Source organism: Atractosteus spatula, chromosome 3 (genome assembly GCF_055471065.1).
Source record: "Atractosteus spatula isolate fAtrSpa1 chromosome 3, fAtrSpa1.hap1, whole genome shotgun sequence".
NCBI classification, from domain to species: Eukaryota; Metazoa; Chordata; class Actinopteri; order Semionotiformes; family Lepisosteidae; genus Atractosteus; species Atractosteus spatula.
In genome coordinates this window covers 8,118,784-8,145,647 of record NC_142708.1, presented here as the reverse complement: position 1 = coordinate 8,145,647, position 26,864 = coordinate 8,118,784, and the positions used below count along the sequence as shown (strand labels likewise).

The following is a 26,864-nucleotide window of genomic DNA, read 5'->3' as shown; positions in this document are numbered from 1 at the left end:
ATGACGGGTTGGGCTTTATTGCGACAGTGGATGGCGTGAATCTGTAATCTGTAAACAAAATACTAACATAGGTGCCCCACCTGCCTAAAAGTTCTAGGACAGTATGTATTGCTAAAGAAATAACATCATCAATTGACATATTTGGGCAGGAAACAAACTCGAATAGGTCAAGGGAGCCTGGGACAGTGCAGTTTATATACTGTAGGATACTTCAAGTTTTTTTAGGCACTTCAAATCCACTGAAGTGAGTACCACTGGGCGGTAATCATTCAAATACTGTAAGTTCGGGCCTTCTTGGGCAGTGGCACAATTGTGGTTTTCTTGAAACACTCTGGTACAACTGACAGGAACAGAGAGAGGTTAAAAATGTCTGTATACAGTATATGGGACATTGCTGGTCTGCACAGGTTTTAAGGACATGAGGGGAGATACCCTCTGGTGGGAATGGAGACATGTTGAAAGTATTATGGTAGCACTTTTTTAGGGCTGCGGTGGTTGAAGTCCCCTACCATGGCAGAAACAGTTTCCAGATGGGGATCTACAGTATACAGTATTTGCTGATGACACTGCTGTTGACAGAAATAAGCTGCTGTTTTTTGACCACAAGGAAACCAACATCTATCAAAAGTCCCCTCTAGGTCACCTTGTGGTGGTATCTTAGCAACTGACAAGAAGATTTAAAATTGGGTATAGATTTATGCCATACAAAGGATTTTTACTTTTCTGTGAAGTTGTGTGATGCCATCTACCAGTTTGAAAACACTTCAAAAACTGCCTGTTTTTCAGAGAGGCTTTGTCTTTTCTTCTATGTTCTGAAAAACAAAAAGCTTTCTTTAGATGTCAAAATAAACTTTTTTTTTTACTTTTGACCTTAAATGGTCGATTTGTTATTTCTGCTCCTCAAAAGGAACCTTTTCCATTACCGAAGCTACGTATCAGTGATTTCATTATTTTCACCCAAACGTGTCGTTATACTTTTCTTGAATAACTGTATCAGATGTAAAAATATGTAAACAATTTTGACTTTTTAATTAAAAAATGACTGAAACACATTTTGCATGTTTCAAGTATTATTTCTTTTATTTCTTGTGCTCATCTGAAAAAAATGACATAGACCCTACAGTGTCATTTATGATCTTTCCCTCTATGGAATGTTATTTCTCTTCCAGGCACTGGATAGGTTATCAGAGGTCTTCATGGCCAGTCCACATTGTGAAGCCCTAAAGCCCAATAATAAGTCTAAGAACAGAGACCTCAGCATTTTACCAGGTGAGAATTAGTGGAACTATGGAAGAACATGCTGACAACCAATCGGTACAGTTCCCAGTTGTATCAGCACTTTTAGATAAATGTTTCCTCTTTTTCAATTTCTCACCCATGAGACGCTAACCTTTTGTAAAAATGTGTTTCCAAAGCAAAAACAAAAACAAAAGATATGTGAAAGTGAAAGTCAGAGCTTTCTGTGATATCAAGTATGTTTGGACACACAGTATATTTGATATACTGTACTACAGGAGTGGCCACCATTATATAAGTGTCCTAAACTGTTCCCTGCTTCACATATATTTTTTGTGTGCAAAACCACATACACAACTTAATATAGTCTGCTACACACAAAAATAAAACAGTTTGTTTCCTCTTTTTTGAGAAATTTTAGGATTGAATGTCATACTGTAGCTGTTTGGAGTTTTTTTTTTCTTTACAATGGCTCTCATATAACTTTATAAATGCTAAAGCTGTATTTTCTGTAATGAATGAATGGATTTAATGTAGTGTGTATTTTGTGTTAATACACACTTTGCTTAAACTGTACTTTTTAAACAGAATATTTTATGTTGCATGTAATATTGTCTTTAAATTGCATGAAATCAATCACCAGTGTTTTAATAGTCAGATTTGTGTGATCCTTATTAACTAGATTAACTATACAACCTAAAACAAGGATAGAATGTTTGCTTCAAACATATTTTGACTGACTGAGGCAAGGAAGTGTTGCAAATTAGTAATTTGCATGAATGTGTATATCTTTTAATAATCTCATATTCCTGCAGATTTGTAATTATGACAGCCTATATTTGTTTGTACTGGCAGAGCTGAAAGCAGTTCAGTGTGTTTCTTGGCTGACTATCAATTTTGAATCATCATAGGAGCCTCTCTATTTTACTGGCTCATTCATGGTTTTCACTGCTCTTAAAAATTATATAAATTATGCTACAGTTTTACTAATGTTTATAGCGTATGAACTGATTTCATGTTAAACATGGTTACTTAAGAGGTGAAATGATTTGGTAAAATGATTGCCAAAATAGACATTGTTGTCCTCTAATTGTCTAATAGTGTGATTTTGTGATCCTTATTAACGATTAACTACACAACCTAAAACAAGGATAGAATGTTTGCTTCATACATTTTATGACTGAGTGAGCTCAAAGTTCTAAATGTGCAGGTTACCTCTTGTAGTCAGCTCTTTCATACATCACAGTTCATGGTTTTCCAGCACACTAATGCCACACAGGAGGGCAATAATAAAATACTTTGTACAACAGTGTAGCAAAGTGTACTGTATCTACAGTACCTATCTACTACATTTTATTCCAGTATAATGAAGTCTTACTTTTATTGTGATCACAAAGCAAGTAATATGTTCCCTAGAAAAAATACAATCAAAAATTTAGTCTTTGGACTAAAAAATTTAAGACTTTTTGTTGCTCACTTTAATATTTCATTGTAGTTGTAGTTTAATTCATAGGAACAGGTAAAGGCTTATTCCGTGCTGAAAAGAAAAGAGACACAACATTTTGGCTGTGCAGTCTTTTTTTAAGTGTGACACCTGAAGGTGACACCTGAAGAAGGCTCCACAACCGAAACAATGTGTCTCTTTTCTTTTCTTTTCTTTTCTTTTCTTTTCTCTTCAATGTGGAATAAACCTTTACCTGTTCCTTTGCATGCTGACACAACAACCTACATAGACACCACCACAAAAGATGATAGAGCTGGTACTATTGTATTCTCGCGTGACTTATTAACAATGATGGAATAAATGTGAAGCACTAACTCTCCTTCTTTCTCAGTGGATGGTCATCATTGCCCCCTGATGTCAGTCATGGGCCCTGATGGGTCTCCAGGTTATGTTAATGCTGTTTTTGCAGATGTGAGTTTTCTCTTCTGCTGCTTTTGTTTTGTATTTATTAGTGCTCATGTCTTCCAAGTAGTAGTGTGCTTTTTACTGTAGTTACAGTACATTTTCAATTCATTCAATGGATTTATTTTTCAATCCTGTAATATTTTCTTCTTCTGTTAGCAATACTACACTCTTCATATTTTCATTTGGCCACTTTTATTTTGAACTGATACTGTATATTTCTCTTCTTACTGTTCTGGTTATTCAAGTGATCAGGAAACTGACCAAGGTAGATTTGATTAATGGGAACCAATAGGAGAATGTCTCAAACAGTCACTGAGCATCTCAATTGTTTCAATTATTTGATTTGTGTTTTAAGAACGTAAAACAATAAAAATAAAATTATTTCCACCTTTAAGAAAGTGTGTCTCTTAAAGAATAACCTAGGAAAAATAAAAATATAAAATTTATACTCAGATATACAGTATGAGAAACAATTATCAGTAATGCTTTCCTTGACAAAGGCTAAAAAATACTTTCATAACTCCTTCACAGACATCTCCCAACACAATATAATCCTTTATAGACATTTGTGCAAATGACAATACAGGGACATAATTTTTGTAACAGTTGGTAATGAGAAAGAAAAAAGAGTAAGAGCAAAGAAGTCAGGTGAAAATGATCATAGATGCCATGAATAATTTGAGAGTTCACAAGGAGCTCATTGACACTGGTCCCAGTATAGATAGACAAAAGTTTTTTTGCTACAGGTATGTGATCTTTTTACCATTTTGTGCTGTGTTTATGAAGCCTGTTCTTAGCCTCTTTCAAGTAGTAAAGTGTTACCAAAATCTATATATTCTGTATAGTCCCAGCCTAGAATGCTGGTAAACACAAACACAGGCAAATTCCAGCAGTTTCACCAATAATTTCTTGACAAGCTAAGTAATTGTGAGAACTACCATTCTTCTTTCTTATTATGCATAATTTCCATCTGGCTAGACATGCACCCCCTATAACTAACTGTAAACATTTGTTCTCACATTTTAACATAATGTTATTTACTTTGCAGAGCCTAACAAGGAACAACAGATTCATTATCACCCAGCTTCCCCTAAAGGAGACCATCATTGATTTCTGGTCCCTGGTTTATGACTACAAATGCACAACTGTGGTCATAATGGGCATACCCAAAAACAGAGATGAGGTTTGTTTGAGGCACCGAATGTATTTAAATTAAAGATTAGATTAGATTTAGATTTGAATAATTCATTATTTACATGTAGATTAGAAGGCTCAACAGCCAACATGTTGTGTTTCTGCTTTCTATTTTGCATTGTGGAATCAACCTTAACTCGCACTTTTCCAACCAGTACATGCTAACGTAGCTCTCTGCTTGAATTTCTCCAATATAAGTATTTTGACTTGCAAAAATACAGTATGTGCAAATAAAATAAAAATGTCAAGTTACATAGCATACAGTGCCAAAGTATTCAGAACCTTGCACAGTTTCCACATTTTGTTGCTTTAAAGCTTGCAATCAAAACACTTTAAAGGTGCAATTACTATTTGTTACACACACTACACAACCTACTCCACACATTCAAAGCAAAAACAAATATATGAAGAAGTAAAAAGATACCATGAAAGAATAATTTAATTGTGGTACACAGAAGTACCTTCTTAAGACACACATTGAATTGAGTGGCCTCTATCTGTGTGCAATTACAGTGGTTCACATAATTTCACAATTGGCAAATGTCTCCCACAGTCACGGAATGAATTTCAAAGATTGGACCATGAAGACCAAAGTGCTTTCAGGCATGGTGGTGGTAGCATTATGTTATAGTTCTGCTTCTCATCAACAGGGACTGAGAAGTTTGTCAGTACTGATGGGAACATAGTTTGAGAAAAACACTGGGAAATTTCACAGAAAAAACAGCTTCAAATCTAAATCCATGGCAAAAAATTCACCTTTCAACAGGACATAAGATCCAAAACACAAGGTCAAAGCTGCACTGGAGTGGTTTAGGAATAAGAAAGTATACATAACGTTGAGGCCCAGTCAAAGTCCTGATTTGAATCCTATTTAGTATCTGTGAAAACATTGAAAACTGCTGTCCATAAGCAATTTTCAACTAACCTGAAAGAGCCTAAACAAGTCTGCCAAGCAGAATGGGCAAAAACTGCACCAAGCCAGTAGGCAAATGTAGTATAGCCTTACCAACAAGATTTACAGCTACTGTATAACTGCTGCCAAAAGATACTTGAGTTCACACTTCAGCAAAAACTAATCTGACTTTTGAAAGTTTAAATTGATCAAATGTGTATGTACAGTATCATTTTGTAATTTCACAAAATGGAACAATACAGGATAGATCTGAATACTTGGCATTGTACATGGGATATTAAATAATGATGTGTAGAAATAATAATTTGAATGTGTATTGTAACTGCATTCTGGTAAATGTTTATTCGTGTATTGTCTGAAAGTTACATAGAATAACACCTGCATAGCAGTGTATGATTCTAGCCTGGTGTTTGGAATATTATCAGATCAGGGTTTGTTTTTTTGTGAGGTTTAGTGAATACAAAAACAGGAGGTGTGCTGAAGAATTCTCCTGAAAAGCCTGTCTATTATCTCTGGTAGTCATCCAAGTAGCAGATACATTTTATCAGTCCTTCCATACAGCACATAATAAGAAAACCTGGTAGTGGTTGTAAAACCCAGAGCCAAACACAATTTAATTCTCCAGAATATACAGTAATATAAAATATATGTGAGAGTTAATTTAGAACATTCCATATTTTAACTATTCCATGTGGTTAATAATGAAAAATAAAACCATGTCCAAGTGTCTACAATAACTTTCTTATGCATTGTCCATTCAGGCTTTCCCTGTGTTCTGGCCAGAGTCTGGATTTTGCACTCACGGTCCTTTCACTGTCAGCCTTTGCAGTGAGGAAATAAAGGATGGCTTCACCTCCAGAACACTAAAGCTCAGCCATACCAAACAGGTGACACTGTGCCCATTGTGCCTGTTGTGTCATATAAATGACAGAGTCCTGCTGTCTGTGAAAGAAGAGTAGTTTATTTCGTATGCTTGCAGACGCACAGAAGAGTGAACGGTTTAATTCTTTGCCGAGAAGCAAGAAAGATTAAAGAAGAGTAGTTTAACATTTCTTAATTCCTCACGCCCTTCTGGAGAACATTCAGACAGAAAAGTACACTTTTGTCAAGTACTGTACTTCCCAATGATGGTGTCACGGATGTCGGAAGGGACGAACCGTGGAGAGGCAGGAGAGCGGAAAAAGACCCATGTGCGTAGCGGCGGAATGGGGGTTAGCGCGGGCTCAGCAGTTCAGGAGTCATATAGAAACCAACGCCCTCAGGCAGCGGACGTGAGGCGACCTGGATGCTAGGCGGGTCTCGGGACATCCGAACGTCAATGCTGAGCGAAGGGGAATCAGTGACCCAGAAATATATAGCCCCAGAGAGAGAGACACCGGAAGGACAGCAAAGCACAGGAAACTAGGGACAGGACAGTAGGAGCGCCCTCTGGCTGCAGAGGGTGTGACATAATGTCTGTTAAAAATCTGCAAAACTGTTTTTACCTGTGTGCTGACAGAGCACAGGATGCTGCTGAAGGGAAAAGAGAACAACAGTATTTACATCTACTGTTCTTGCACCACACTGTAAAAAATTCATACAAAAATAATTTCAAGCTTTTATCAGCATAGAAAGGTGGTTAGCTTTACATGATTTACTTCACTGATTAGTGTTTATTTCTCAATTTTGCACTCTATTTATACTACAATTCAAAGGAGATATTTTATATTCTTCTATTCTAGAAAAAAATAACACAGAACAATATCATGTTCTTTATCCCCTTGGAAATCAATCAGAGATTATCTTTCAGGGCTGGACTTTGCATGTTATAATGTAGTGAAATATATGAAGCACATATATCCCAGGTTCATTTTTTACTCACAAAACATACGACATTTCCTGTGTGAATGTCTTTTTGCTGCCAAGTTTTTACCTTTTTCAGATGACTGATTTTCAGTCAATAAAACAATTTAGTGGAAATCCATACACATGCAACGGTAAATCCCAGACAATTATCAATTTTCTTCCTCAACAAAACTCCAGGTGCATGTCATTAAATGAGTGTTTAATGCTTTTGAGATACACACACATCTCAGTAAAACTAGACCATCATCATTTTAATCAAATTCCTCTTATGAGATCACTCAACACTGAATTGCTCACATATTCATATTTTTGCTTCTGCTGCAGAAATCATTTGCAGAAGCTCTGCAAATAAAAATGCTTCAGCTGAACAACTGGCCAGAAAAAGACATCCTTCCCAAGACAGGTGCCACGATCATCAGTATGTGCAGCTATGGAGAAGAGTGTCAGAGGGAGGGCAATGAAGAAACTCCTACACTTGTCATGTGCAGGTCAGCTCCCACCACCTCAGATCACCTAAAGAGAGCTCCGAAACTTGCACATTTTTTTGTCTTACCAAAACGATTCCAAACTGTCAATGTACAGATTTAACAATTCAGAATGAAGGAGAAAATAAATGGTTTCTGGAACAAAACTTAAAGACATATGGTATGCATCAAAACTGGAAATAAAGCATTGCAATCCATGTAAGTAGATGTAATGCTGCTCTGTATTTTTTCTTGCTATAATGTGTTCTTTCCTGGCACAGTTATTATAATGCACTCATCTATTGCTACGTGCAGCCACAAAATGTAATTTTCTAACCTATAAAATTATTAATGAGTGACTTTCATTGACATTCTAGAGCTAAATGAGACCACAGCTCTTTTTCTCAAGTGGATCCTAATGTAAACATCTGCACAGAAATGGTGATGGAAACCAATCAACTTCCAGTCTTACGCTTGTCCAGGGGGCTACACAAATAGAAGTGAACTCACTGGCACTGTTCTGCAATTTCTATTCCCAACAAACTCTATCACATCTCCTGTCCTGATGTGGTGGTTAATGGAACAATCCCAGGCTTGTTTGTTTTTGTAGATCTTACCAGTGATTGACAGCTTTGTTTCACATGCTGGATGATTCTCTGACATTTCCATGCTAGTCAATTAAAATGAAGGGCCACGCTTGACATTTGGGAAGCAGCAGACAGCAATAGGGAGTTTATGATTCATGTTCTCTCCCCGATCACTGGCAAAAACTATTCTCCTGCTAAACTTTCCTAAAGGGTCATCTGTGTTTCACCATGCTTGTTAAACGTTGTTGCACAAGGCAGGGCTGCATTCATGAATTGTTTTCCATGTTTCTTAACCATGAAAAGGTTAAGCTACGCTCAAGGATAAAACAATAGGACGAGACAGAGATTGTAATGATTTTTTTTTAAATCCAGGATTGAAAGTATCATTTTGTAAAGAAGAAATTTCAAGGATGATATTTTTCTCCTGTCTACTTAATAGTACCAAACTGATGCATGTTTAAGTCATGTAGACTGCATCACCATTGTGTTGCCATACCTCCACAGCATAGACAAACTGAGAATGAACAACAACTCAGTTACAGTATACAGAATGAGTGGACAGCACTGCTCTGCCAGTCCCTGTCACTGGTCATCTTTAATTTTGAAACTTGCCTACAGCAGTTGTTCTATCTCGAAGCTGTTGCAATAATTCACCTGAAATTACACGAAGATGGGTTTGCTGAAAATTCAGTTCACCATCTGCAATCAAATGTAAAAAAAAAGCTAAGAGATCCAAAGTAATAAATAATGGAGGAAGGTAAACAAGTATTAAAAGTCTCAGGAAGACACACACATACACAGGCATAATATAAAAAAAAACATTTATCTTTATTTATAGTGTAATTAAACTCTAAACACAAACAAAAGTCTAGCTCTTTTTGAACTTTTTCTAATGTCCTCTTTAGATATAACTGGCTTCGTTGCTTACTGGCATGGAAATCCTTCCTTCTACCTCCAGTCCATTACAGAGGCTCTTTCCAGAAAGCAGAGATTGACAAACCACTGAAGTCCTTCAGTTTCCTGGTGTTTAACTGTTACCCAAGCGATTGTCCTTCTTCATTTGATCAAGTGAATTAGAGCAACAGGTCGTTCCCGAAGGCTTTCTGAGGAATGCAGTTCCCACAAGAGCAAAAATCTTGTCTCTACCCACCACCCTTTTACACATAGTTTAGGTAAAATGTTCTACAGGTACTGTAATGCATACTGGCACTGTTTTCTAACTTTTGTGCAGCGTTTGACTTTATCAACTTACATTCACCTCTGTTTGTATCCAATCGTGCAATCCAATCCTAAATTTCTAAGAAGGGGCAAAAGAGACAAAACAGAATAAATAAGGAAAAGTTAATTAATGAAAGAACAGAACAAGCTGTACATGGTAGTATAAAACAGGATTTAACCTGCTTTAGTAGCATAAAGGACGGTAAGTCAGATTTGATACAGTATAGTCATCACCTGGTTTATTTGTACACAGGGATGGGGCTTGCCGGAGTGGTCTCTTCTGTGTGGCCAGCCTGCTGTGTGAACAGCTGCAGGCCGAAGGACAGGTTGATGTGTTTCAGGCTGTAAAGATGTTGCGAAGAGTGCGGCCTCAAATCATCAAAGATATGGTGAGCCTTGTTAAATCTCATCCTGTCATCTCTTTCACACTGAAGCTCGGTTTAACCAAGCAAATGGTACTGTATTGGTTTGATTTACTGAAGAATGTGTATTACAGAAATAAATACTGTAACTGTAACTCATATTGCACGAGAAGTGGGTTTCCCAGTGGAATGCAACTATTAATTTCAACTATTTTTTTTATCATAACCCTGCCATGACTCTAAAAAAAATATTAAGCAAAATAAGGGAGAAAACGTACAGAATCCTTGGTTTGAAATCCAAAAGAAATGTACCGTCTACTCAGACTGATGATTCACATGCCTATTAGATATTTATCTGGAAAAAATATAGAATGCATTGTGATTCAAAGAAAAGTTATTTTGAAATCCCAGAATATTTCTGGTGAAACTGTAGAAAATAAAACTAAAACATAATGCGTAGTCAATTAATTTTCTGGAATTTGGTCCAGAGCAGTTCTTTTTAGTATTTAATCTGTAACTTGGATTCTGAAGAATGTTGGTAGAATACCACCTACGGTATTATAAAGTTCTACATATTTTTGAAGTATGTGTGAACTTTCAAAATGCTGTAATGTACTGAAAAAGTCACAATGACAATAAACACATACATACTATACCATAATGTTAAAAATGACCTATGCAGTTTTATTGGATATAAAAAATGTATCAACCATGCTTTGTGAATATGGCAGCATAATAAAACATTTGTGTAGAATCATCAGCTGACAATTTTTACCTTTTGCAAGAAACCATGAATTTTCATGCCTTCTCATATGTTTTTTCCCCACACAGAATCAGCTCATTTTCTGCTACCAAATAGCAGTGGATTACATAGACTCTTAATCCTCAGCCCTACCAACTCACAGCTACAGTGTAACACCTGATGCATCAGTTAAATAATATACCTTTCCACTCTTTTTATTCTGTTTATATATGGAATATATACTTACTACAGAATCATAATGTTTAGGGGAAAGAGACTACAGGTTTACTACTTATTGTAAATGGAAAATGAGAGTTTCAGTTGAAGATATCCTAAAACAAATTGGTTTATTGCACCAAGTACTCTATATTGTTAAATAAAGAAAAAATGAAGAATTAACAGAAAGATACTAAGGTCTAATTATTACCTTGCTAATTCAGTTTTTTATTTCTCTTGGTGATTTATTTAAGATATTTTGGTTGCTTGGTGTTCCCTATGGTTCAATATTGGAACTTTCTGCTACGTAGTATTTATACTGTACATCACCTCTACAATTACATGTAGTACAAATGCTACAATTACATGGTCTGAATGATCATTTTAATGTGGCTTATAATAAAAAACAAATTCTCCACACTATAACTTTTACCAGGTTAGCTGGCTCACTACTCTGTATTTGTAATATAAAAGTTTAGATGATACAAAATATCAAAGTGAGATAAGACATGAGTTCACATACTGTAACTCAGTCCCACCAAAGAGTTATTTTGAATCAATGTAAACATTCTTCATCCCACAATGAAGAATAAAGGGGTGAGTTTTGATTATGGATTGACTTTCGAACTTCAGATGCAAAATCTTTCATTTGTTTTCATGTTAGAAATATTTCCAAGACATTTCATAATGTGGCTTTACAGTCTCTAAGTCAGCAGTAAGTGTTTGTTTCATATTTACCAGGATTGCGTATTGCAATGTGTTCTCTGCACCTGACCATGTACAGTATGTTCAGAATTTGGCAGCTAGAATCCTGATTTGGCTATGTCCAATCACAGGCGATTACATACAGTATCACAACACTCCTCCAATGGAGTCTTTGCATTGGCTTCCTGTCAGGCTTCAAGTTGGTTTTAAAATCATGCTGCTTACTTTGAAAGCTATACAATAAAACGGCATCTTATAGTCTAGTCAATATGTTTTGTGTTTTGACTGGTACATGTGATGTTGGCTCAGCTGATTCTAGCTTGTTGTTTCCTTTTCTTTTCTATGACACACAACTGTGGAACACCATCCCAGCAGAAATCAGGGACTCAGCTGCCTTAGGTGCTTTTAAATCTGATCTAAAAACCTACTTTTTCAAAAAGGCATTTTTGTGATTGCTGTATCTTCTTTGTTGTGTTCTTTTCATACTAAGCTTTGTCATTTTAATTTTACTTTTGTTACATACAATATGCCCTTATTTTTCATTATTCAAATAAAAGTTATTTATGACCAGTGGGATTTAGAATTTCTGTTAAATATTTGCTTAATAGTTAATGTCAATAGTATTTCACCAATCGTATGTGAAATATTATAAAATATCAAATGGTTTGGGTGTTTGATGCAATGGATTTTGAATGAATAATGAATGTGTCAAATAGTAACAGGGAAATGTAGGTGTTTTCTGGGGTTTAGAAAATGATAGGTATTCTATTTTGGATATCGTGTGTTAGTAACTGATAAACATGATGGTACATAGATTCTGAACACCATCAGTGTGAAATTTAAAAACGGGAACAGTGTAATCAACAGATGTTTCCCTTAAAGACAGACCAATATAAAGAGAGAGACACATTCTCTTGTTTATATGGGGAAAAGGAAGGGAAGGATTACTACCAGTTCCAAAAAATGTACACTTTGTACTATTTTTTTTAATGATTAGTGACTGCTTGTCGTGAAGAGCATCTGCTTGTGTGAAGTGAAATTCTTATGATGAACCTTTTCTTAATATCCTGGCTTCCATTAAAAACAGCAAGATGGGATCTTTCAATCAATTAGCTCCTAAGTACCAAATGGACTATATGGATCAAATGGCCACCTTTCATTTGTAACTGTTTGTACAGTACACTTATTCAAAGCTGGTTTAATGAACTCTTCCTAACATTTCACAAACTAACTTCAAATCTACTTACAGTAGGTACTGTATTATAATTCACATTCACACTGCAGAAAAACACAAACAGAATTATGAAATTAAGAAAAATAAAACAAAATAATGTGAGGACATTGGAAATGATTAAACTTATTAGAAAGTAGAAATGATTCTTAAGCAGGTATTTTCAGGGTAAAGTATGTGAGGGATTTTATGCATTGTGGCACAAAACCACAAAGTCCATACCAGAGCAACAGCTTATTTTGGTTTCAGCAGTCTACAGAGCATGTGATTCCAATTTATACAACTGGGAGGATTGGAGCAACTGGGCTAGAGGATGTCACTCAAGGCGCAACAGCAGTGCCTGTAGAAGGAACGTACACCCACAACCTGTCCCTTATGAGTCCATAAGATCACCCGCCAAGCTACATCACCCCCATACAATAACTAAGGCACTTCAAAAATAAATTCATTCTATTAAATGCTAAATCAGATTCCATTTTCAAAGAAGGATAAAAATAATCCAAATAGCTTCAGCAATTTAAGTAAGCTGCATGCGTCATCACAGGTGTACAGTGGGAAGCAGTTTCAAGGTGCTTACTACAACTTCATGCTCCTGAGTATTTTGCTGAAATGCTAGGAAGAGCTGCCATGCAAAGATATTTAAAATGACAAATTCTGAATCAGAAAGGAATATAACACATACACAATGAGGAGGAGGATTTTTATTACGCATTTTCATTTATTTATAAGCTTTGGTGACATCTGCTGGAGACTACACACACACTTTGACATTGGGATAAAAAGTGCTTTTCCAAATATTTGTTGGAACTTTCAAATAGACAGCAGGACCTGCCAGCTCTGTTATGTTCTGTTAATAAGAGCACACCTTCAGAGGTGCATTTCTTTGGTTGCCTCACAGATGACTTTGTTTGGTTGCCTGCATTATTCTGAAATTTTCTCTGTAAATACTGTTATCGCACTGAAACTACATTTTTCAGACAGAATTCTGAACAAAAATCTGAAGGGCATGTAGTGTGTGACGTGACCACTGGAGAATGATTCGCTTCTCTCTTTTCATAGCTAAAATTCAGCACGATTTATATGTTAATACATTCCGAAGCAAAACAATTTATTATTAGGTGGCATTCCTCACAAAAGCATGCCAGGGCATCTGCTGAAGCATAATAAACTATATCTCAATAATTACAATTTACAATTCCAAACACAATTTTAAAAGATTGTGTTCTGGTGTCTTTCCAAAAATCGGATTCCAACAAAGTGAATAAATAGTGTGCCTCTAATACACTTTAAACTAGCTTTGGGAGCAATCTGGAGACCTGCATGAATTTACCAAATTATTGTGGAATTGGCAATTATTGAGGATAATCCTTGAAATTAATTGAAATTTTCATCAGGAGCCAGTGAAGAGATTAGAGCAGGGGCTAAGTTTACCTCAAGTAATCACGTGGTGTGAGGAAGTATTCAGGCTACTGGTTTGAGGCAGTTGTAATGAATTACAAAATTACAGTAGGGCTTCCATAACAATATTGCAGTACTCGGCATACTTCAACCCAGTTTTGTAATGATTTAACAAGTTGTGTATCTGTGATGAGTTATTTAAAGCAAAACAGTTTTCTTTTGTCTGCTAAGGAATGTATTTTAATTTATTTACAGTAATTAATTAATATTAATTTTAAGAATCAAATGCAGAGCAAATGAAAACACATTAGAGGAATACAAGTGTAAATATAAATAAAAAACAAGCAAGTAGAATGTAGAAAAAACCATATGCTAAGAAGCATTTAATTTAAATTGAGCTCATTTTTGCAAGAAAAGTGAGCATTTTAAAGACTAAGCAACAATTAGATTAGTATGAGTAATTTATGTAGCAGCCTTGCTTTTTTTATAAAACTAGTTGTTTTTATAGTAAGTTTCCAAAATAAAAACATTTTTATGTCATCTCAATTAGATCAGTGATATACATTTAATTGTTTTAATTACTGAAAATTTTACAAAAGTTGTAAATCAGCATTGTATTTTTTTTACATGAGGCAAGGACTGCATGTATATACTGTATATATATTTATCAGGGCCACAGGCAGCACTGTGTTCCACTGGTATTATTCAGCATTTATCACTCCCACGGTTTCTGCATAATCCACAGCATATGTGAATATATCCAAGAGACGCCAAAACTGTGCCATCCCCGAACATTAAAAGACTGGATTGCCTGTTTCTAGCCTTTAAAATTGAAAAGTCTAACAGCTAGAACACCCGTTACCATTAGAGTAGGAGTTAAAACCAGCAGTTACAGTGATTTATGGGTATGCATATTAACTATAAATCCAGTCACACTTCTATAGGAAAGGAAGCTTTTTATATGCCTTTTATTATGATTTTTCATTTTGCCTTTTGCTTTTATATAGAGTCAAAAGTTAATAGTCACAATTGTTTCCCTGTTAGATTTGACTTGAAATAAGCAAAAAGACCAAATGAAATATAGTAAATCAGTTTTGTCTCCTGTAATATTGTGATTAGACAAAGATCTAATTAACACTCACAACCAATAATTGTTTAGATAGATATGCTTATCTTACTTTATATTTACAAAATATCAAACTAGAAGCCTCTTTACACAATTCTACTTCCTTAAGTTGTGACACAGTAAGAGATGATTAATATTTAGTTCCATAATTCATAGAAACGTCCAAGTGTTGTTCTGTATATCATAACAAAGGAAACGTAAGAGCCTTACAGTACCTTACACAGTCAATACAAATTTGGTATAGAAGGGTTAATGATAATAATAAAATTAATGATAATTCCTTACACTTATATAGGGCCTTTCTGGACACTCCTCTCGAAGCGCTTTACATGTAATGGGGACTTCCCTGCACCACCACCAGTGTGCAGCCCCACCTGGATGACAGCAGCCATAGTGTAGCAGTATGCTCCCCACACATCAGCTATCAGTGGGGAGGAGAACAGAGTGATGAAGCCAGTTCATAGATGGCGATTATTAGGAGCCCTTGATTGGTAAAGGCCAATGGGAAATTTGGCCAGGATGCCGGGGTAACACCCTGGGATTTTTAATGACCACAGAAAGTCAGGACCTCGGTTTTACGCCTCACCTTTACAGTATATTGTCCCCGTCCCTATACTGGGGTATCGGGACCCACACAGATCACAGGGTGAGCATCCCCTGCTGGCCCTGCTAACACCTCTACCAGCAGCAACCTGGGTTATCAGTCCAAGTTAATGTATTAGAAATCCTGTATTCATATCTTTCCCCGTCAATAAATGTACAGTACTCATAATAAGACTGACATCAGTGCTTTGGCATTTCTCTTTAATTCATCCTCACACCAGTTATTTATTAAGCTTGGTAATAATTTTAAATGCAAAGTTATAGCTCATCTACTTTAATTATTTAATTATTTAATTTATTTATGTTTAATTATGATTAGTGCTAGACAGGAAATATGACAGGAAATATGATTAATTACTCAAGTATGTTTGAGAATAGATATGTTATTCTTATGGTTAAGGCTGATATTTGGGCTTGGTGAAGGATTAAATTTAGATCTACAGCTCTGCAGCTGTGATACTTAAATGACCTCATATGTAAGATACAGTGCCTTACAAAACTGCAAAAGCATTCACCCCCTTCTATTGCCTAAGAGGTTATTTTTAATTTAAACATGAATGTGCCAACTTAATGCTTTATGGGTGAAAAAATTAAAAGTCAACAAAACCTACCAAGAAAAATCAAGAACTAAAATGTGTAGGTTAAAAAAGTGCAGAATGCTCCCTATATCCTATATAGTATGTTAGCTACACTCTAAAGAAGTCCTTTCTTGTCTGGGTTCTGAATCTGCTTCTTCTTCACTTCCATGCCATCTCTTTTGTTTTCCTTCAGCTTGAAGATGTAATTAAAAGAAAATAAGCTTTCAAACATAAATACTTTATCATTTTAATAAGACCTCTTTAAGAATAATTTAATGCCACTTATATTTTCCTCTAAAATTCCCCCATTATTCTATTTGTGTTCTTCAGCATAAACAGATGAGATTTGTTTTGCTTAGGTACTGTATCAAAATAGCTTGCTGCTGTAATGGCAGAATACAGTTACACAGCATGATGGTATGTGTCCAACTACGCTGTACATGTCTAGTCATCTCATACTGTAAGTGAGTCAAATGCCTCCATTTGGGGCGGAGCAGTGCCTCTGTGGCTAAGGATCTGTGCCTATGGCTGGAAGGTTGCTGGTTTGAATCCCGCAGCTGGCAGAGGAATCCTACTCCATTGGGCCCCTGAGCAAGGCCCTTAACCCCAGCTGCTCCAGGGGTGCTATGCAATGGCTGACCCTGTGCTCTGACCCCAAGCTTCTCTCCCTGTCTGTGTGTCTGTGTCTCATGGAGAAAAGCTGGGGTATGTAAAAAAAGACAAATTCCTAATGCAAGAAATTGTATAGGGCTAATAAAGTTATGTTGTTGTTGTTATTTCTAAAGTCAAGCAACAAATCAGACAAAGGCTAGTGTATCACATCTGCAGCACAGCAAATCTGTTGGTGGAAGAGATTGAGTTGCTGCTGTAGACTGAAATTGATGTGCTTCACAAATTGTTTTATTTAACACCCCTATATCACTTTCACACTAGTTCTTCAATAGTTTCCAGATAAGTTATCCCGGATAAATTTTAATACACTGTACCTGGCATTACCTTAAACACTGAACAAGGGGTGGAAAAATGTTGAATGTTCATAATTTGCAGAAACCACTAATTTTTAAATCATGACTGCTAGGAGACCTGGAACCCACGGAGTCTGGAACTGACCACCCAAAAGAACTGAACTGAAAATTAGAACTGATAAATAAAGCTACTGTAGCTAGAAAACAGACTACGATTGCTGGTAAAACACCTAATCAAGTGTATATATAAATGAGAAATTGTGTATTTATTTCCCTCTATTTATCATTGATATCTGTGGGATTTCTTAAAATTCCTATTGCTATCAAAGTGAAAACATACAGTACCTACTGTACAAATGTTTTCATGCTTTATGGAAGGACTGAGGAAAACAGAATTATTCTCTACAGGATTCTAAATACCCGCCTATCCCCCAGAATATCACTTGTTTTGTTCTACATTATGTTTATTTTTAATCCCATGGTTTTTAAAGGCTGTTTCCTTTATGACTCATGCGGTAAATGAGCTATTATCGCCTTCAAGCTTTCAAACCTTTTTGATGTACACAAAGTACTTCTGGAGTATAAGGCCTGCTTGGGCCTTTGAAGTTTTGCTCTTCACTGCACTTTGGTTTGTTTATCCACTTCAGGATACAGCAACTTTTTACTTTAAAAGTTTTAATTAAATATTAGCTCACTGAGGTGATCTCCACAGCTCATTTGCATGTGTTTGCCTTTTGTGTGTGTCTCATTAATTCTGGTTGTAATGAGTCTGAAAACATTTTTTTTCATCATGGGTTATTAGCTGGGATGATTGAGAGAATTAACTTTAGAGCTCTAGACCTCTCAGGAGACTGGGAATCAAGGCCCTGATGTAAAATTACTGTGCAATGACCTCTGAATAGACACAAGAGGAAAAAGCATATTTCTAGGTAAATAGTGTGTTCCATGTACTGCCGAAGACCTTTGTATTGTGTTGCAGTGACCACATGACACCATGCTCATCAGGACACTTTGTGAGAGAGCTTGATTTTAAAATAGCCCTTGATCTAAAATAAATTAGTGGGTAAAATTAAGCATTGCCCCTTTGCTTAGATGACTATTACTGGTTGCTTAATGACCTTGTTCCATCAACATTTAATACTAACTATTCACTATTTCTTATTATAACTGAAAGAAATACTGTATCTAAGTATTTAGAACAAAAATATACTTTAGGACCACTTTTTTCACAACTTTAAGGTCACTGATGGGTAACTCTACTCAGTCTTGCAATTGACTAGTGCTTAATTTAAATCCTAAGGTATAGGTAAGCGCTATAGGATGTCTCTCTTTTCTTTGAATGTGGGAGGTGTATAGGGCCTGAAAATTAGTGGGTCAAATGACATGTCTGTGTGCAGTGTGTGTAAAGACAGTGCAATAACCTTCTGTGGGTAACTTTCTATCGCTGAATCATAGTATGACTGTCTATTGAGCTGGCCTCAAGTGTTTTATTTTTAATGTAAAAAGCATTTTTTTTACTGCATTGACATTCTGCTTTGAACACTTACCTGCTGTGAGCACTGTGCTGGAAACTTTACTGGGTAGTTTTCATTACTGTACCTTCAATTAGATAAATGTCAAAGGATTACCTGAAAAGAACATTCCCAGCTCATGTGTTGTAATACAATATTTATGATGATATTAAGCAAACAGAATGATCCTTTGATTTGTCACGGTGTTTGGCTGATGTTGGCCACCTAGAACAGAAACCAGCTCAAATGTTGTTCTCAATGCTGGCCTGTGTAGCAGATCCATGGTTAGCCAAGCATGGGAATAAACTATGGAGAAAGGGAATCATAGAACAAATGGCATGGTGTCAGATGTAGACCACAAACGTTGAAAGTGAAAATGTTTCTAAAGGGGAATTTAGACACTGAAGTCCAGTTAACCCAGGATGCAGAAGTTGACTCTTACTCTTTTGAACAATATTATGATATCTTTATTGACCACATAACCAGCATATGTTTAATGTTTCATCCAAAAAAAAACACCTCTTATAGCACAATGCCTTCAAACCATGCCCAGTCACCATGCTCGGCATTGTTTGGAAATTCTACTCCAGAGAGAGGAGTACCACCTACTCCTCTACCAACACCATTCACAGCAGGAACCTGGTTTTACAAATCAGACCCAACCTCATTTGCTTCAGAGATCTGACAAGATCAAATCACAAGGTGCCAACGACTTCTTCCAGCATTTTCTTTTCTTATACTTACTTTTTTTACATAAATCTTATGATTCAAACTTATATTGTTAATACTGTCTTATACTGTTTTGAAGATGATTTTAGATCCGCATTCACATAGCAATGGTTAACATGATAAAAATCGATTTAATAAATTTTAAAACAGTAAAAAGATAAGTTATAATGATTGCAGGGCATTCTATGAAATGCCATCAAAAAGAAAACCTTGTCATAATATTAAAATGTTTTTGCACTGAAAATGATGCACCATGTTACAGTTTCAAACTTCCTGATTTTTTCAGGCACTCTATATCCTTCTGTCAAAAGCACAAATTAAAACGTTGTACAAAAATAATAAATATTTTTCTAACAAAACAAAATGTATGCGAAATTATATTCAGAAACAAAAACTGAAAGTCTATACTTTTGCTTCATATTAATCCGAAATACAACTTTCTGGATTACAAAGCAAAAGTGACAAACTTCATTTCACTGTCTGAACTACAAATTCAATATGAGCTAACTTTCTGTCACTTAAGGAAATACATTTTACATTTATGGTATGATCCGATTAAATTCTTTATAAATGTGGCAAGTCGTCTGGACTAAAGTCTTGGTCAATTTCCTACTGCCTTGTATTATTACAAAAATAGTACAAGACAGTAAGACATGCATTTGTATAACATTGTATTGTTCTGCAACACTTTCCCATGTTGTGATACTGAAATGTCTCAGTAATCCACCAGTGAAGAATAAATAATGAGTGATACGCAAATTCGTATTTGAGCTAATAACATTTGTTGCATGTTTAATGTTTCTTGGTATCTTTAATAAATGAAAAGCACACACATCTGCAGATCCCAATCATTAGCTACCCAAAAAGTTCAACACGTTATTTATTATGAACATGTCACAATGCCAAAAACAAGTTTTTAGTACCGTGAGAATTTGAAAGCTTAGTGAACAGAAAGATGTCTATCTCTTTTTTTCTCACCATGAGGTGTGTTCCATAGTTATTTCAATAATGTGAGACAAGGTTATGATATACAGGGTATGCCTGATGCTCTAATCACTATGTCAAAGCTATTTTGTGTAATACAGTATAATCCTATAATCCTTAATAGGAACTCAAAGTACAGAAACATATTACATTCACTCGCTGGGCAGCCTGTAGCAGCACTGTGAATATTTTCAGTATGTAAAGGGATTGAATATTTTTCATCAGTTTTGTTTGAAATACCTGTATTATATTTAGATATTATCATTATAATATTTGAATCGAACTGTGGGAACAGTGGTTCATCAACAACTGTATATGAACCAACTATATGAACCAGGTATTTTCTTTTGAAATATATTTTAACTCTGATACAAGAGGAAATGCTCTTTTTGCACATTCTCACCTGCTCTGTCCTTTGTTCTCCTGTTCATTATATCTCTGCTTCACACCTGAAGAAAGCTCAGCAGAAAAACATTATGTTTCTTCAGACTTTTCAGTGAGGAATAAACCTTTACTCGTTACTTTGCAGCCAATGCATGCTGATGCAGCTCTAGTATGCATTTATATGAATTTCTTATTTTCTTTGAGGCTTCCAAGGTGAAATTTATTGACTTTTTGAAACAAGAAGAATTACTCCTGGTATTTCTCCTTCATTCTCCTTCACTTGCCTTGGTGGAATAAGAATCTGTAAAGCATGTTCTGAAAGTATTGATTAATAATGAGACAGTGTTTCTCTATCTGACCTTAGAGCACTCTCTGTTACAAAGAGAATATCCTTTCTTTATACTGCTCACATGTTTAATTTTCATGATCCATTATGTGGAGGAACTGTAATCCAATCCTTGTGTAGAAACCCATTGATTTTATAGAAAAAGGAAAAGGGATTGATTGGTATCTGTTTGGAATTCTATTAGGTCTGTTAGAAGGTACCTTCTCCCTGATTCACCAACAAAGAATGACTGGTATAATTTAATAAATGTAATTCTGTATATCTAATGGAAAAAAATAACATTTTGACTTCAGTTACATAATACAGTTGTTAGATATTATTGAGAATAACCTAAACTTGAATTAAGGAAGCACATTTGTTTTTTTTTTTGCTTTTGTTTTGGTCTATCTTATACAACAGTTATGTCACATACTGCAGAAGTAATGACCCCATTCTGGAGTCAGATTTCTATAGTATACCGTACATATACAGTAGAACTCTGAAACAGTCCCCTAGTTTGACCCTGTCTGTTCCTCTAAGAATTGCATACTGTATACTTGGATTAACGCTCCTCTCGAATTACTGTATTGTATGTCTTCTCCAGTAGACTGACTCACATGAATCACAGAGAGTGCAGACTAATTTGATTACAGCTAAACACTTTGCAGACTGATAATATAAAAATAATCCAGTAGAATACCTTTCTGTAGAATCAAAATCCAATTGCTTTCTCTGTGGAAGTCAATTTGACCACTCATTCGTCTTATGCCCTGTGAGAATACTGAACACTTGCAGAATGACACATGAATGTGAAGCTCATATCTGTCACATGGATGAAGAAATTCAAATTTAATTTAATTCTTCAATTCAAGAGCCAAAACTGTCTAAAAAATGACTGCAGAGTGACTTCCAGTGGTCGAGTCAATCTTATGTCCCACTTTTTTAAGAGAAGGTCTTACTCTAGGCAAACGCTGTAAACAGTACTTCCCAAAAGCTGTAACTCCAGCTTTATTACAACAAATAATGCTGTCTAGATCCAAACTCCTATCCTCTTTCTTTTTTAAAGGTACAAACTGAAGAAACCTAAATAAATGTAAAACGTGTTGCAGCATGCCAATTTTTAGGAAGCTTTAAGAAAAATATAAGTTTTGAATTTACAGGTGGTACTCGAGCGGCAATAATTCAGTTCTTATCCAAGGACAGATAAACCACATTGCCAGCAATATACTGTATAATGAAGGTATTAAATCTTAGATGGCAGATACTAAATCCTTTTTAAAATATATATAATTTCAGTTTTAGTTCCAACATACTCAAATAAAAAAAAACATTTTACACCATCCTTGGTTTTCAATTAGGCTTACTAAATGTAGCCCTTCACTTTAGAAATTAGTTATTTCCAGGGAGGATTTGAAAAGCTCAGCTAATTCTTTACTTGCAAGAATGGCTCAGCTCAATTTGACACTCACAGTCAGTCAGATAATATTCCCAATTTAACCAAGTGTCTTTTGATTTTTCAATTATGAAGGTGTCTAGTAGCAGTAAACAACACATTCATCCATCCATTATCAGAACCCCATTTATTTCTGGAATAAATTCAGAATTCTCCAGTGTTAGATCTGCTGGCTAAACCCAACACTGACAGATTTATTGAGTACATGGGAAAATAACAGTGATAACTGGTTAACCGTGTTACCCCTGAAAGATTACAGTTAGAAATCAATACCAAATGTTTTTTATAGCATCACAGCATTTGTTCAAGACAAACAAGCTACTGGAATGCGCTGGTTTTTGCAGTACTGTATATTATCACCTGTTACATCAGAAAGTCTGAGACACCAGATCGTTTTAAAACCAAATCAAAATCGTTTTAGATAGATATACTGTACAAGAATTAGTTTCAGATTTGCATATACCCTGTTTTTATTTTAATAAGAGTACTCCAGGATGAAGAATAATAAAGGCATATTATATTGAATCCATCTCTTTGCAATGTCATAACTCAGGTAACCAGGTATGATTGTAAAGTTAGTCCATGTCGTTAAACTGCCCATAGGTAAGCTTAACAAAGTTATCACTTTTGCTGTAGCATAACTACAGCTTTAAAAAACAAGAGCATGACTTGTTTTGTACACTAGTGTTTTATAGAGAGATACCATTAAGACAGCTTTGCATTTGCTGAGATAGGTCCTTTAATAGTTTTTAGGTCCTTTCTGTTTGTCATTTGAAAAGCTCCATGTGGCTCACAGAAAATATTGTCTTGCTGACTCTAAAGGTGTTTAATTAGTGGTTAATTTCTTAGGTGGCTTTGGAGACATGACTAAAAATCACAAAGTAGTAATGTTTAAAATAAGGGGTAAGGATTATTCTGATAATTTTGTGATGAATAAAAAAAAATGAAGCATAGTTTCACTTCCTCATTTCTAAGGTTCAGTCTAGGACACTGCTGCTGTCAATAGCACAAGCATGTACAGGTATGTACAATATGTTCTGCCTCAAGGTTGGAATGCTGAGTTTACCAGTGGAACGAAATGAAGAAAATGCCTCTCGGTCTCTTTTGGAATGCACATAAATGTCTGAGAAATTGAATGCTTTTACACTGTCCAATTTAAATGCAGTATAAAAATAACTGCTGCTGAGATACTGTGTGTGTGTATACATCTGTGGTACAGTACGTGAGTTTGTTCACATATTTCTGAACTGAAAAGGCCAAGTGTTCCAAATCCATTTTCTCTACTACTGAATTATTCATGAAGCAGTAACCATTACCTGGTCTGTTTTTAGATCCTTTTATTTGACTGAGTTACACAACACAGGAAATACAAGTTTTGCTTTGCTGAAGCTCTCCTTTCCTAACAGAAGAAACAAAATACCTCACTGACATTGAAGCCCACTCACAGCATTGCAGCAGTTAGTGCACTGTCACATGAATTATCACTTTAGTGACTGAAATAGTTTAGTAAGCTTCTCAGGCTCAAATAAAAAACAACCTTCTTTAACATGTTTAAAATCAAGAACCCTAATTCAGTTTCCTAATGTTATTGTTTATACACATGTTCCTGCCTTCCTTCATTTAAGATACAGGGGTTACACAAAATAATCAAAACGCCAAGCAATATACAATATGAATCTTTATTTAAGCAATAAGGCACGAGAGGCCGTGCTATATCATGAACATAGTCACAGTCAAAAGGTGTTGTTAGGCCCGACGCGAAGCCTTTGCATTAACTAGCAAAGAGAGGACATTAGCTAGCCAATATGATAAAGAAATAAATGACTTGGTTTTTGTTTATTTCTTTAGTACATTTATTTGAACATTTCCATCGATCATACAAGCATTGAATAACTGTCCAGTCCCTAGTTCATCAGGCATTTTCTTTTTCACTGCAGGACTGCTTCCACTGGTGCTGGTCTCGGTGCCAGTCAGGATATCACTCCAGCACTTTGTCATTAAAATTGGGTTTCCAATAACGCCGTAGTGAACTCTCGCTATAATTATAAAGACATAATCTCCCTTGCTTTTAACCAAGCGTTTGATCATTTCCAAGAATTAAAATTATTTTAATTATGCGACACTATCATTCAATGAGAGCACAAAAAAATCACAAGGATCCTCAACAGTGCAACCAAAGACAGCAGAAGATGATACATGTATCACATCCTTGAGAGACCAAGCTTTCTTATCTACGCTAAGAAGTAATCTTTAAAAGCCTTTGATATTTCTTTATCACACAGTAAAAAGTCAAAATTCCTTCCATGGTATGCGTATATCAGAGAATATAGCAGGCTTCGAAAGCGTTTAAGAATATTCACATTCACACTTTATTATTTTAGTGCACGATTAAGATAATCTGCCAAATCACTGTGGTGTGGCGGCACACCACAACATTAAAATAAAACGTTTATTTAATTTTAACAAATGCATCGAAGTAGAATGGAACAGAGAATGTATCAGATGTCTGTGCATTTCCTTGCCATTTTAAAAAAGAATCACTTGTTCAAATCTTCAAGAGATATATTTTTTAGGAAAAAAAACACAAAAGTGCAACTTGTACAGTATATTAAGAAAGAGACAACTGCAGCAAAATAAATTCCTTCACCTGAAAAGAGGTAAGAGTTCACACATTGATGATGGAACTCCAAAATATAACAATTGAATAAATAAGTCATGCAAAAAAGGAATGTTAGACAATAAAACAGTACCTTTAATTTGTCTGCAAAGTATAGCTGTAAGACTTTCAAGAAATCTGTTCCAGATATTGTTTTATAGGATGCTTGTATCTTTTCAACAGTACTATCCCATTTTTTAAAATAGTTTCCTACAATGTGAATGTGTCTGTGGCATTCATAAATTATATTTTATATAATATTGTGAAATTATAAAAAATAACTATGTTGTTCTAATGAGGAAACCCTCCTTGTTCACACTTTACCCTCAATTTCTGTACTTTGAGCTATAAAAAACATAAAGTGAAGCCTTATCTGCAAAGGATAATTCATTTACCTCAACGGGAATAATATCTGACACTTTATAATCGAGGATAATTAATCCTCACTTTAAAAAGATGGCTGTAAATTTGGATTCATTCATAACCAAATGGGTTGTGGAAAGGACTCTAAGAGACAAATGGATAATAAGAAAAGGATGGTGTGTACTTCAGTCAGCCTGAATTCTTACAAAATATGAGAAGCAGTTAAAAAATTAGCCATAATGCTGTGACTCAATACATGTTGTTATTACAATAAATTATTATTTTCAAAATGCTTTATAAGAAGGTTTGCTGTACGCCAGCCTGGCTAAGTAAATACAGTAAAAACAGGCAACCTGTGGAGCTCAGTGCCCCATCTCTGCCAGAATGAGGCCCACTTCTGCTGTTGAGTCCTCAGAGAAATCCTGTTGCCTACTAATGAGTCATTGGTGTTCATTCAGCAAGCTCTTAAAGAGCCCATCTGCCTCTTTGTATCCAAGCAACCCCTTATGAATTAACATCAGTAGTTTCAGAAACAGTGATCCTGCCCTTTCTTATCGGTACACTGAGAATGCAGCAAGGTGACCACCCAAAATATATATTTTTTATTCATTAACAGCTAGTTAAGAAACAAGAGAGTATGAAAATTGTAACTTTTTTTTTCAGTTTCATCTAATGTCCTGTCACACATTTAAGGGATCCAAACCCTACACTGGACTGAAATGCATGCTCGTTTCAATACCATTTTTCCAGCATTATTCTGCTGATTGAAAAATTGCCTACACAAGAAACAATATTGAAGAAGATACATTTTCAAGAGCTTTATTCAAAGGTTTTGATGGTCTTGGAAAAATGAGGCTTTTTTAGACACAATCTGCTGAAGCTTACTGTTACTGATTGTCTTTGAACAATCTGTGATTTAATACAATAATAACTTATTGATATGTTATTCTAACAAAGTGGTGCATTTGACAGAATTGACCTTAGATGTTCCAATATGTTAATATTAATTACTTAGCCAAAGTAGCCACCTGAAGAAGGCTCCATGGCCGAAACGTTGTGTTCTCTTTCTTCTTTTTTTCAGCATGGAATAAACCTATTACTTGTTCCTTTGCAGCCTACGCATGCTGACGCAGCTACCCACCTGAACTACTGTATTCAGTGCTGAAT

At 35.4% G+C, this 26,864-nt stretch overlaps 1 protein-coding gene across 1 annotated transcript in view; it reads left to right on the top strand.

The window, feature by feature from the left end:
- Nucleotides 1-10,662, top strand: part of LOC148837338 (receptor-type tyrosine-protein phosphatase mu-like) — a 37,517-nt gene extending 26,855 nt beyond the window's left edge. Inside the window, exons 22-28 of the mRNA XM_088912326.1 lie at nt 1,170-1,269; nt 3,072-3,151; nt 4,194-4,328; nt 6,014-6,139; nt 7,422-7,585; nt 9,620-9,755; nt 10,560-10,662. Of these exons, the coding sequence (XP_088768452.1) occupies nt 1,170-1,269; nt 3,072-3,151; nt 4,194-4,328; nt 6,014-6,139; nt 7,422-7,585; nt 9,620-9,755; nt 10,560-10,610 (792 nt within the window). The 3' untranslated portion in view covers nt 10,611-10,662. The remainder of the gene's footprint in view (nt 1-1,169; nt 1,270-3,071; nt 3,152-4,193; nt 4,329-6,013; nt 6,140-7,421; nt 7,586-9,619; nt 9,756-10,559) is intronic.
- Nucleotides 10,663-26,864: the final 16,202 nt, after the last annotated feature.